This window comes from Myotis davidii, unplaced genomic scaffold (assembly GCF_000327345.1).
Source record: "Myotis davidii unplaced genomic scaffold, ASM32734v1 scaffold425, whole genome shotgun sequence".
Classification (NCBI taxonomy): domain Eukaryota; kingdom Metazoa; phylum Chordata; class Mammalia; order Chiroptera; family Vespertilionidae; genus Myotis; species Myotis davidii.
In genome coordinates this window covers 2322374-2335033 of record NW_006296413.1, presented here as the reverse complement: position 1 = coordinate 2335033, position 12660 = coordinate 2322374, and the positions used below count along the sequence as shown (strand labels likewise).

Below are 12660 nucleotides of genomic sequence, written 5' to 3'. Positions count from 1 at the left end.
CACTGCACCCAGCCCCTCATCTCTCGCCACGCCGCCCCTGAGCCAGACTGAGATGGAGCAACCGGGTCCTGGTCCCAGGCCGGCCCAAGCTCTTGACAGCCGCAGCTCCACCTCTGCCTGACCAGGCCCCCCACTGGGCCCACAGCTCTGTCCCTGCAAAGCACAGGAGAGGCGGGCAGGCCCTTCCCACCTGCCCTTTCCGGCCCCTGCAGGGACCACGAGGCGCGCCCTCTGCCATTTCCCCCCCGCCTGCCCGCCTACTTATTTCCCATATAGCGCTCCCAGCGCCGTCCAGCCCGGTGGTCCTCTTCCCCTGCCTCTCTCTCCTTGCCCCGTGCTGAGTGTCCCCTCTCCCCCAGCATGACATTGAACAGGAGGACCCCCGCGGGCGCACCCCGCTGGAGCTGGCCGTTTCCCTGGGGAACCTGGAGTCTGTGAGAGTCCTCCTCCGACACAATGCCAACGTGGGCAAAGAGAGCTGCCAGGGCTGGGCAGGTACTGCAGCGGGCAGACGGGCTTCCTTGAGGGTGACATGGGGTTGGTGAGTGACCAGACCTGGGGCCGTGGGGAGAGCACCCTTCAGCAGCTTGGTGACCCCAGTCCTGCAGGAGGCGGTCAGCACTGGGGACCCTGAGATGGTGCAAGTGGTGCTCCAGTACCGGGACTACCAGAGGGCCAAGCAGAGGCTGGCTGGCATTCCGGAATTGCTCAACAAACTCCGCCAGGTACAGAGGGCAGAGGTGTGGCCAGTAAGAGGGGTGGAGAACCATGCAGGGGGCTGGCAGGCTGCGTGGCGGTCACCCTGGTCACACACGCCTGGCCTGGCCTGGGAAGGGCACCCAGCTTGTGCAGCATGCTTTCCCAGCACTGCCGACGAAGTGCCTCTCTCTCTTTTTTTGTGTCTATCGATATCTCTGATTATTTTTTATTTAAATTCTTTATTGTTTACAGTGTTACGCATGTCTCCTTTTTCCCCCATTGACCTCTCCCTGGCCACTCCCACTCCCCAGCACATGCCCTCACCCCCGAAGTCCCTCTCTTATGACCCCAGCCCAGGGTCGCGGAGGAAAGAGAGGAGTACAGGCCCACAGGGACAAGAGCGGGTCTTTTGGAAGGAAAGCCCTTACCGGCATTAAGGGTCTCCTACTCCCAGAAATCTCAGCAGAGCTTTAGACCATGGGCTCCCTGGTGAATGCAGATTTTCTGGAGGGAGGATTTCATCCAACTCGACGGATGTGGCCTGCGCTTCTAGAATACCTGTCTGCCCTTCTCAGAGCACCCAGGGAGGAGGGGGGTTGAGAGAGCACACTACCTCCTTCCCCTATCCCAGGAGCAGGCCCAAAGGGGGTGCTCCGTTTACAGATGAGGATTCTGGGATCCACAACAGTCAGGAGCTCCCTCGCCCACCCCACCCTCCCAGCACGCCAGCAGCCAGGTTGAGACTGGCCCTCAGATCTTATAGGAGTTTGATTGCTGAAGGCCTTTTTAGGGCACCACGTGGCCCACCGTTTCCTGGGTGGGGTTTGGTTGTGATGGGGGCATAGCAGGGCCATGGCAATGCATCAGGACTTGCTGAAGGGCCGGCTCCCAGAACGGGGCTGCAGACAAGGAGCTGCCCCCAGAATTAGGCAGGGCCCTGACTGGAGCTCTGATCTATCTCAGGCCCCTGATTTCTACGTGGAGATGAAGTGGGAGTTTACCAGCTGGGGTGAGTGGGGACTGCTCGGCTCCAAGGGGCCTGGGGTGGGACCTTAAGGAAAGAACCCTGGTGACCTCTGTGCCCCCTGCAGTGCCCCTCGTGTCCAAGATGTGCCCGAGTGATGTGTACCGTGTATGGAAGCGGGGTGAGAGCCTGCGGGTGGACACCAGTCTCCTGGGCTTCGAGCACATGACCTGGCAGCGTGGCCGGAGGAGCTTCATCTTCAAGGGCCAGGGTGAGCTCTGGGGGACTCACTGTGGGCGCCTGTGGCTTGTGAAGACAATGCTGTCCTTTCTTTCCACTCGCCAGGTGTGGAAATGGAGGTTCAGGGCGAGGGGCAGGTGGCTGAGGGCATCATGATGGGTCCCCAATCCACTGCCTCGGGTCTGGCACTGATTTACCCCCCTCTTGCATCCCACTGGCTGGCAGAGGCAGGAGCCCTGGTGATGGAAGTGGACCATGACCGGCAGGTGGTGCACACGGAGATGCTGGGGCTGGCCCCTCCTGAGCCGGAAGTGCTGCTGGCCGCCATGCGGCCCAGTGAGGAGCATGTGGCCAGTCGCCTCACCTCTCCCATCGTCTCCACCCACCTGGACACTCGAAATGTGGCTTTTGAGAGGTGAGTCGGGGTCTGGCCACACTGCGGGCAGAGCCCTTGAGGCTCCTGGTGCAGGTCTCTGGGAGGCTGAGCCACATGCAGAGGCTGCTCAGATGAGGGGGGGCGGTCATTGCAGGCCCAGTGTCCCCCAAAGATCGGTCACCTTAGCATCCTGTGGCAACCTTTAAGCCTGCACCTGTCTCTACTGGCAGCTGACTTCCTGGGGAAGAGGCTAGGTCAGGGTGTCCCCAGTTTCTTGACTCCTGACCTCGCATATTTTCCCATAAAAACAAGAATTTGGGCTGTGGTTCAGGACAGCTGTTTGCACCAAAGTTGGCTCCTCAGTAGTATAGCCGTGTCTGGGCCAGAGGCCTTTGTGGGCAGCCTAGGAACCTGACTCTTCCGGCCAGAGTGTATTTCTGTGACAACACATGCCCCAGTTCCAACAACAGACTTCAGAAACACCCAAAAGAAAAACCAAACTGTTTTATTGAGATATAATTTTCATATACCATCCAGTTCACCTATTTCAAGTGTACAACAATTTAATGGTTTTTAGTGCATTCACAGATATGCAACCATCACCACAGTTAATTTTAGGACATTTTATCATCTCAGAAGAAACCCTATATCTTTTACCTATTAATTCCCATCCCCTTATTCCCTCCTCCAGCACTAAGCAACTACTGATCTTTATAGATTTGCCTATTCTGGACATTTCCTATGATGTGTTGATTTTTTTTAAAAAAATTTTTTATTGACTTCAGAGAGGAAGGGAGAGGGAGAAAGAGAAACATCAATGATGAAAGAGAATCATCGATCAGCTGCCTCCTGCACGCCCCACACTGGGGACCGAGCCCACAACCCCGGCATCTGCCCTTGACCGGAATTGAACCTGGGACCCTTCAGTCCTCAGGCTGATGCTCTATCCACTGAGCCAAACCAGCCAGGGCGATATGTAGACTTTTATAACTGGCTTTTTTCACGTAGCATAAGGTTCATCCAAGTTGCAGCATAAAGCTGCATCATTTTTTATGGCTGAATAGGTTGTATGAATATACCACATTTTGTTTGGTCATTCGTCCATTGACATTCAGATTATTTCTACTTTCTTACTCTTATGAAAAATGCTGCTATAAACAGTAGTGTACAAATATTTGTCTGGACATATGTTTTCATTTTTGTTGGGTATATATGCCTGGGAGTGGAACTGCTGGGTCATGTGGTAACTGGATGTGTAATTGGAGAACTGCCAGGCTGTTTACCAAAGGGACTAGCATTTTCTATTCCTGCCAGTGGTGTATGAGGATTCTAATTTCTCCACATCCTCACTGAACACTTACTGTTCACTTATTTATTTTTGGATTTTAACCATCCTATTGGGTGTGAAGTAGTATCTCACTGTGGTTTGATTTGCATTTCCCTAGTGACTAATAGTGTTGAGCATCATTTCATGTGCTTTTTGGCCATTTGTATATCTTCTTTGGAGAAGTGTCTCTTTACATTCTTTGCACATTAAAAAAATTGGATTATCTTTTTATTATTTAGTTGTAAGAATTCTTTTTATAAATTCTAGATATAAGTCCCTTACCAGATACGTGATTTGCAAATATTTTCTCCTATCCTGTGGGTTCTTTTCACTTTCTTTTTTTTTTTTTTTAATATATTTTTTATTGATTTTTTACAGGGAGGAAGGGAGAGAGATAGAGAGTTAGAAACATTGATGAAAGAGAAACATCGATCAGCTGCCTCCTGCACATCTCCCACTGGGGATGTGCCCGCAACCCAGGTACATGCCCTTGACCGGAATCGAACCCGGGACCTTTCAGGCCGACGCTCTATCCACTGAGCCAAACCGGTTTGGGCTCTTTTCACTTTCCTGATGGTGTACTTTGAAGCACAAAAGTTTTATATTTGTTTGTTTTTATTTTTAAAAACCTATAAAGATGGTATCAGTGGCAGCATTTTTATTTTATTTTTTAAAATATATTTTTATTGATTTCGGAGAGGAAGGGAGATGGAAAGAGAGAGAGAAGCATCAATGATGACAGAGTATCATTGATCGGTTGCCTCCTGCATGCCCCTACTGGGGATCAAGCTCGCAACCTGGGCATGTGCCCTTGACCAGAATTGAATCCAGGACCCTTCAGTCCACAGGCCAACGTGACGCTCTATCCACTGAGCCAAACCAGCCAGGGCTGTTTGTTTGTTTTTAAAGAATCGTTTATTGATTTTTAGAGAGAGGGGAAGGAAGAGAAACATTGATGTGTGAGCGCAACATCAATTGGCTGCCTCCTGTACGCCCCACACCGGGACTGAGCCTGGAACCTGGTCATTTGTCCCGACTGGGAATTGAACCAGCAACCCTTTGTTGCACAGGATGACACCCAACCGAGCCAGGGTGAAGCACAAAAGTTTTTAATTTTTATGAAGTCTAGTTTACTATTTTTCCTTTTGTTGCTTGTACTTTTTGTTTCATATCAAACAATACTTTGCCAAATCCAACCAAGGTCATGAAGATTTCCCCCTATATTTTCTTTTTAAAGTTTTATAGTTTTTGCTCTTACAAACGGTCTTTGATCCATTTTGAGTTAATATTTATATATGGTGGGTTCAACTCCATTCTTTGGCCTGTGACGATTCAGTTGTACCAGCATGTTTACTAAAAAGACTGTTATTTCCCTCCATTGAATGGTGTGACATCCCCTGTGGAAAATCAATTGACCATAGATGTATGGGTCTATTTCTGGACTCTACACCATTCCATTGATCTATAGATGTGTCTTTGTTCCAGTGCCACCCTGTCTTAATTGATATTGCTCTGTAGTAAGTTTTAAAATTGGGAAGTGTGAGTCTTCTGACTTCGTTTTTCTTTCTCGGGATTACTTTGGGTATTCTCATTCCCTTGTAATTTCATATGAATTCCCAATTCAGCTTGTCATTTCCTACAAAGAAGTCAGATGGGATTCTGATTTGAATTTCAACCATGGTTTCCCAACTGCGAATTCCCAACCACAGTTGGTTGACTCCATGGACACAAAGGGCCAACTGTAGTTAATTTTGGGGGCAGTCAGAAGTTATACAGATTTTCAGTTGCATGGGAGTAGGCACCAGTAACCCCCACATTGTTCAAGGATCAACTGTATACCTTTTGCACTTCTTTTGATAAATTTATTTTAAGTATTTTATTCTTTTTGATGCTATTATAAATGGAATTGTTTTCTTTATTACATTTTTTAATTGCAAATATATAAAAACTAGAGGCCCGATGCATGAAATTCGTCAAGGGCCTTGGCCCTGGCCCCCGCCTGCCACCACCGCAGCTGGGGGCCTTTGCTGCCTCTGCCGTGGCCCCCGCCCGCTGTGACTTTGCCTGGAAGGAAGGACGTCCAGAAGGACATCAGTCTAATTAGCGTATTATGCTTTTATTATATAGATTATATAGATACAGTTGATCTTTGTGTATTGATCATGTATTCTGCAACCTTGTTCATCTCAAAGAACTCATATTTTAGTTGTAATGGACTTTTAGTGGATTTCTTATGATTTTTATATGTAAGATCATGTCATCATTTAATAGAGATAGTATTATTTCTTTTTATCCAACCTGTTTTGTTTTTTTAATTTATTTTTCTTGTGTAATTGCTTTGGCTAGGATCTCCAGTAAAATGTTGAATAGAAGTGGCAGGAGCAGACATCTTTGTCTTGTTTCTGACCTTGGGGGAGAAGTATTCAGTCTTCCACCATTAAGAGTGGTGTTAGTTGTGGGTGCCCTTTATCAAGTTTAGGAAGTTTCCTTTTATTTCTACTTTGTTAAGTGTTTTTTATTATGAAAGGGTTTGAATTTTGTCAGATGCTTTTTTCTGTCTATTGATATGATCATATAACTTTAAAAAATTCTATTGATATATGTTACATCAATTGATTTTTAGATGTTGAATCAATCTTATATTCCTCTGGTACCAGTGGTTCTCAACCTTCTGGCCCTTTAAATACAGTTCCTCATGTTGTGACCCAACCATAAAATTATTTTCGTTGCTACTTCATAACTGTAATGTTGCTACTATTATGAATCGTAATGTAAATATCTGGTATGCAGGATGGTCTTAGGTGACCCCTGTGAAAGGGTCGTTCGACTGCCAAAGGGGTCGTGACCCACAGGTTGAGAACCGCTGTTCTGGTACAGTCCACTTGGTCATGGTGTATGATTCTTTTCATATGTTGCTAGATTTGGTTGGCTAGTATTTTATATTCATATTAATAAAGAATATTGGTCTGTAGTTTTTTTCTTGTGATGTCTTTGTCTGATTTTAGTATTTGGGCGAAAAATTCCTCATAGGATAAGTTAGGCAGTGTTACCTGGCCGGTTTGGCTCAGTGGATAGAGTGTCGGCCTGCGGACTGAAGGGTCCTGGGTTTGATTCCGGTCAAAGGCACGCACCTCGGTGGCAGGATCCTCCCTGGCCTGGGCCCTGGTCAGGATGCAACCAATATATGTTTCTTTATTGATTTAAGAGAGGAAGGGAGAGGGAGGAAGAGAAGAGATAGAAACATCAATGATAGAATCATTGATTGACTGCCTTCTGCAGGGCCCACGCTGGGGATCGAGCCCACAACGCGGGAATTGAACCTTAGCCTCGACGCTCAGACACTGAGCTACGCCAGCCAGGCGGTATTAATTCTTTAAATGTTTGGTGGGAATTCATTAGTGAAGCCATGTGGGCCTGGACTTTTCTGTGGGTAGTTATTGAATTGCCACTTCAATCTCTTTACTTGTTACAAGTCTATTAGATTTTTGAAAATTCTGTTTGATAGTTTTTGTCCCTTTAGGCTTTGTCCATTTCATCTAAATTATATAATTTGTTTGGGAACAAACAAGTTATTCATTTGTATGCTTTTATAGTCCTTACTTCTGTAATGTCAGTAACAATGGCCCCTTTTTTATTTCTGATTTGAGTAATTTGAGTCTTGTCTGTTTCTTGGCCAATCTAGCTAAAGGTTTGTCAATTTTGTTGATCTTTTCAAAGAACTATCTTTTGATTTACTTTCTCTATTGTTTTTCTATTCTGTATTTCATTAATTTTCACTCTAATGTTTATTATTTCCTTCTGTCTGCTTGTTGTGGGTTTACTGGGCTCTTTCTCCAGTATCTTAATATGGAAGGTTAGATTATTGATTTGAGATTTCTTCTTTCTTAAAAAGTCATTCACAGTTAAGAATTTCCCTCTAAGCTCTACTTTAACTGTGTCCCATAAGTTTTGATATGTTGTGTCAAAACTTTCATTTCCATTCATCTCAAAGTATTTCCTGATTTCCCTTTTGATTTATTCTTTGATCCTTTGGTTATTTAGGAGTGTGTTGTTTGCTTTCCATATATTTGTGAGTTTCCCAAATCTTTTTTTTAAAATATATTTTATTGATTTTTTACAGAGAGGAAAGGAGAGAGATAGAGATAGAGAGTTAGAAACATCGATCAGCTGCCTCCTGCACGACCCCAACTGGGGAAGTGCGCGCAACCCAGGTACATGCCCTTGACCGGAATCGAACCCGGGACCCTTCAGTCCGTAGGCCGACGCTCTATCCACTGAGCCAAACCGGTTTCAGCCCCAAATCTTTTTTCTGTTATTAAATTCTAGTTTCATTCCATTGTGATGGGAGGACACACACTGTGATATCTGCCCTTTAAATTTTATTGCGGCTTCTTTTATGGCCTAGCATATGGTCTGTCCTGAAGAATATTCCGTGTGCAGAAGAATGTGTATTCTGTTGTTGTTGGGTGAAGTGTTCTAAGGAAGCCTGTTTAGTCTAGTTTATGGTGTTGTTCAAGTCTTCTATTTCCTTGTTGACCTTCTGCCTACTCATTCTCTCCATTATCGAAAGGGAGATATTGAAGTCCCAACTATTATTGTTGAATCAGATATACTTTCATTTTCAACTTTTTTATTGTGGAAAATTTCAAATATTTATGAAAGAAGAGAGAATAGTATGATATGCTCATCACCCAAGTTCAACATGTGTTAAACATTTTGCCAATCGTGTTGAATCTATCCTTCCTCACCTTTTTTCCCCCCCGGGGCTGTTTTAAAGTACATCCCAGATGGCATATCATTTCAGCAGTAAGTGCCTGTGCACCTGACTCTAACACATAAGGATGTTTTTAAACCCAGCCCAACACTATTATCAGACCTAACAAAATTAACAGTAATTCCTCAGTACTTTCCAGTCCCCAGTCCTTGTTCAGTTGTCCCAGCTGTCCAGGCAGCCTCTTCCAGGTCCCTGCATGTTTCACAGTGAGAGGCTGATTGGAGGGAGTCTTTGGAAGGGAAGGCTTTGGCCAGGGTTGGGGGGTGCGGGCCTCATGAACTCCTATTTGGTCTGTTTCAGGAACAAATGTGGTATCTGGGGCTGGCGGTCTGAGAAGATGGAAACCGTTAGCGGCTACGAGGCCAAGGCAGGAGAGGCTAGTGGTGGGGGCTGGGGTAGGACAAGGCCCGGGACTCCACTCCTTCTCCTCATCCACCCATACGGAGGGAGAGACAGAGGAGCCGGTGGGCTCTGGAAGCCTGCGCAGCCCTGGGAACTCAATGGGGCCCAACCACCCAGCCCCCTGCTGACACGTAGAGGTCACCCACAGCACGGGCCCCCCACCCAAGTTACTGAGACGAAAGCAGACCACTTTCCTGTCGTTAGTGACTTCCCAGGGTTTAGCCCCTGCCATCTCCTCCACTGTGAGGAGTGAGCTCTCATCTGTCCCGGGGACAGGACTTGGGCCCCGTGCTGGTGAGGCTCAGTGTGGGGAACAGGCTCTGAGCCCCCAGCTCCCCTGTAACCCCCCTGCTCCCCAGGTGTACAGCGCCATGAATGTGGAGCTGGTGACACGCACACGCACGGAGCACCTCTCTGATCAGGACAAGTCGAGGAGCAAAGGTAAACCCAGGTGCGCCTGCTGCTGCCCAGTCACACCATGTGGTGGGGTCACCCAGGTCTAGGGGGGCCGGAGTATCCGGGACAAGCTGAGGGGTCACCCCACTCCCGTCTGCTCTGTCTTCCACTTGACAGGAGGCTCCCAGGGTGGACGGTGGGTGGGGGCAACCGGGGGGCAGTGGCCTAAAGTCCCTTCATGGGCTCCCACCCATCTCGTTAGGGGGGAAGACTCCGTTCCAGTCCTTCCTCGGGATGGCCCAGCAGCACTCCTCCCACAACGGGGTGAGCCAGGGCTGGGGGCAGGGGCTGGGGCCGACCGCTGGGCAGGGCCAGGCAGGTGCTGTCCTGAGCGCTAAGCGGGGTCCTGGGGCCCACCAGGTTCCTGTGCAGCAGGCAGCCAGCCCCACCAACCCCACAGCCATTTCCCCCGATGAATACTTTGACCCCAACTTCAGCCTGGAGTCACGGAACATCGGCCGCCCCATCGAGATGTCCAGCAAAGTACAGAGGTGAGGTCCGGGGCTGACTGGGACTTCTGTCGATGATAGGGACCCTGCCTGGTTCCCCTGAGCTCGAACAGACTCCTGTCACTCATGGGCCTCCCAGAGGAGGTCAACCCACTCGCACCCTGCCCCGGCCTCGGCCCAGAGGACTGGTCACTCTTCTTTGGTGAATGAGCAAATGAATGAGCGGCAGCACCACCCTGTCTGGTTCTCTATGAAATGTAGCAGCACTTGCTGGGGCCAGCTTCGGAGCAGAGTGGGAAGGGCCCAAAGCTCTACCACCTCCTGGCTCCATGGCCCAGGGAGCCATCTTCCTCTCCCGGAGTCTGGTCTTCTCAGTAGCTGAGAAGTCACACTTGGGCACTATGAGGGTCTGATGCGCGTGACATAGAGCGTATGACGGGCCCAGCACTGCCCGGAACCTCTCTCAGCCACCCAGTGCATTGGACCCCGGCAGTCCTGACCTGTGGGCTGTGCTGGCCGCCTGTGGGCTGAGGAGTGGTCAGGGCTGTAGACCAGGCTCAGACTGAAGCCAGCAGCCCAGCCTTGCCCTCCCCTAGACGAGCTGAGCTGGCACAAACTACCATCAGCTCCAGCCTGGGCGCAGGGTCTGGGGGCAGCTCGGGCCATAGGACCAGAAGGTCACAAGCTCCAGGAGGAAGCAGGCAGGGGCCGCTGAGGGGAGAAGAGGGAACCCAGGCCAGGCAGAAGGCCAGAGTACGGGCAGGTGTCCGCAGTGGGTGGGCTTTAGGAGAGGGGCCACCAGAGGTTCCTAGACCCACGTCCTATGGTTGGCTGGGCAGATTCAAGGCAACACTGTGGCTGAGCGAGGAGCACCCGCTCTCCCTGGGTGACCAGGTGACACCCATCATTGACCTGATGGCCATCAGCAACGCTCACTTTGCCAAGCTGCGGGATTTCATCACCCTTCGCCTCCCACCTGGCTTCCCAGTCAAGATAGGTGAGAGGGTGGTGGGGAAGCAGGGAGGCCTCAGGCAGCTGCGGGGAGTGGGGTGGATGTGGCCACAGGGGCTCAGGCATGGCTGTCTCCTCACAGAGATCCCCCTTTTCCATGTGCTCAATGCCCGCATCACCTTCAGCAACCTGTGCGGCTGTGACGAGCCCCTGAGCTCGGTGTGGGTGCCAGCCCCGGGCTCTGCTGTCCCAGCTTCAGGTACTGCTCTGGAGGGAGGGGGCCGCACGACTTGCTGGGGTGTGAGTCCTGGGGGCTGAGTGTGGCCCCTCTGTCACCCCAGGGAGCCCTTTCCCATGCGAGGTGGACCCCTCGGTGTTCGAGGTGCCTGAGGGGTACAGCGTGCTGGGCGCAGAGCGCAGCGAGCCCCTCCGCGACGAGGACGACGACCTGCTGCAGTTCGCCAGCCAGCAGAGCCTGCTTGAGGCGGGCACAGAGGCGGAGCAGGTGGGGTGCGGGCAGGGCGGGGCCGGGGTCTGGGCAGGGCTGGCAGAGATGACAGCTCTGGGCTCTGGCTGCTGCAGGTGACTGTCTGGGAAGCCCTGACCAACACCAGGCCTGGCACCCACCCTCCTCCCCGAGCCATGGCCTACGAGGAGCAGCTTCAGCTGGAGCGGTGAGTCCTCTGGGACCTACCAGTCCACGTCTCGGCCCTGCCCTGCCTCTGGGCCATGAGGTCCTGGGCTGGTGTGGGTGGTGGCAGGGAGGTGCTTGTCCCAGGACCACCTGCCATAAGTCTCACTCCCCAGCACGAAGGCAGCATGTGGGACGGGAGGACCGGGCCCCACCGCGTCTCTTCTCTGATCTCCCAGGACCCAGCCGCCCCGTCCTGGTCCTTGTCCTTCAAAGCCATGCCCCAGCCCCTGGCCTCCGCCCCCAGCCTTGGTGCTCACCTGCCTGCTCCCCCTCACACCTGTCCTTGAAGGGCCCTCCAGGAAAGCCTGCAGATGTCCACGGAGCCCAGGGGCCCGGGATCCCCTCACAGGACATCCCTGGCCCCGACCCCCGCAAGCTTTGAGGAGCAGCTTCGCCTGGCCCTGGAGCTGTCCTCACGGGAACAGGAGGAGCGGGAGCGGCGAGGGCAGCAGGAGGAGGAAGACTTACAGCGGATCCTGCGGCTCTCACTCACAGAACACTGAGCGCTGGGTGCCCGGCCCCCGGGAGGGCTGCCCGGGCCACCCCCCGCCCGCTTTTGTAACTTATTTATTTATAAACTGTCTGCTGCTGATTGGGGCCTGGAGCCCCAGGGATGGGCTTGCCTGGGAGACCAAATGGAAATAAAGAGACCTTCAGCGGCAGGCTTGTGTGCTCAGTTGGGCGGCGCTGAGGGGAGACACTGGGTGATGGCGTCAGACCTGGGTCCAGATCGTGGTCGCGGCGCTTAGCCTCTCCGAGCCTCCGTTTGCTCGGCTGTAAAGTGAGACCACGTTCTACCGCCAGGGCCGCGGAGGGAGGGCGAAGGGACCCAGCGTGTGCCAAGTGCCCATCCAGACTAGGTGCCTCAAAAATTCCCTGAGCCCTGTGCCGCCTCCCGAAGACCCAGGCTCCTCCTGCCACCAGCCTGGCTTCCCCAGGACCCACTCGTGCTCCTGTCGAGGGGGCAACATGGAGCCTGCAGACTCCACTCCCAGCCAGAGCCCCCTGCACCCCAGGCCTGGGCTCCTGCTCTGACCCCGGCACATTCTATGGACAAGTCACTTCGCTCTGCACCCGCTCAGCCCCACCCCGCTCACCTGGGGAGGCGGGGGCGGCTGAGGACCCCCACGAGCCTGTCTCCAGCGATTCTCGCAGGGTGGGAGCAGGAGGGCCCCCAACATAAGACCCGCGGTGTCCGATCCTCTCTGAGACCTGTGCCCCCCAGTCCGGCCTTCCCCGGGACCCACCTTGGCTGGGTAACAGAACCTTTGAGGCCCAAAGCAGAGTCCAGGTGCCCTAACTGGGCGGGGCGGGAGCACGGGGCTGGG

General features: G+C 51.8%; 3 protein-coding genes across 3 annotated transcripts in view; all 3 read left to right on the top strand.

Moving 5' to 3' along the window:
• ADRBK1 (adrenergic, beta, receptor kinase 1) overlaps nucleotides 1–545 on the top strand; it is an 11372-nt gene extending 10827 nt beyond the window's left edge. The window contains exon 22 of the mRNA XM_015568961.1: nucleotides 360–545. Coding sequence (XP_015424447.1) covers nucleotides 360–545 — 186 coding nt within the window. The remainder of the gene's footprint in view (nucleotides 1–359) is intronic.
• ANKRD13D (ankyrin repeat domain 13 family member D) lies at nucleotides 358–11994 on the top strand. The gene is made up of 14 exons (XM_006771511.2): nucleotides 358–495; nucleotides 601–725; nucleotides 1663–1708; nucleotides 1791–1934; nucleotides 2129–2318; nucleotides 8681–8747; nucleotides 9142–9223; nucleotides 9441–9502; nucleotides 9599–9729; nucleotides 10527–10684; nucleotides 10781–10897; nucleotides 10980–11143; nucleotides 11221–11312; nucleotides 11622–11994. Exons 2-14 carry the CDS (start codon nucleotides 636–638, stop codon nucleotides 11833–11835), a joined length of 1557 nt encoding a protein of 518 aa, XP_006771574.1. The 5' UTR covers nucleotides 358–495; nucleotides 601–635; the 3' UTR covers nucleotides 11836–11994.
• Nucleotides 11995–12301: 307 nt separating this feature from the next.
• SSH3 (slingshot protein phosphatase 3) overlaps nucleotides 12302–12660 on the top strand; it is an 8018-nt gene continuing 7659 nt past the window's right edge. Inside the window, exon 1 of the mRNA XM_015568960.1 lies at nucleotides 12302–12348. Within this exon, the coding sequence (XP_015424446.1) occupies nucleotides 12302–12348 (47 nt within the window). The remainder of the gene's footprint in view (nucleotides 12349–12660) is intronic.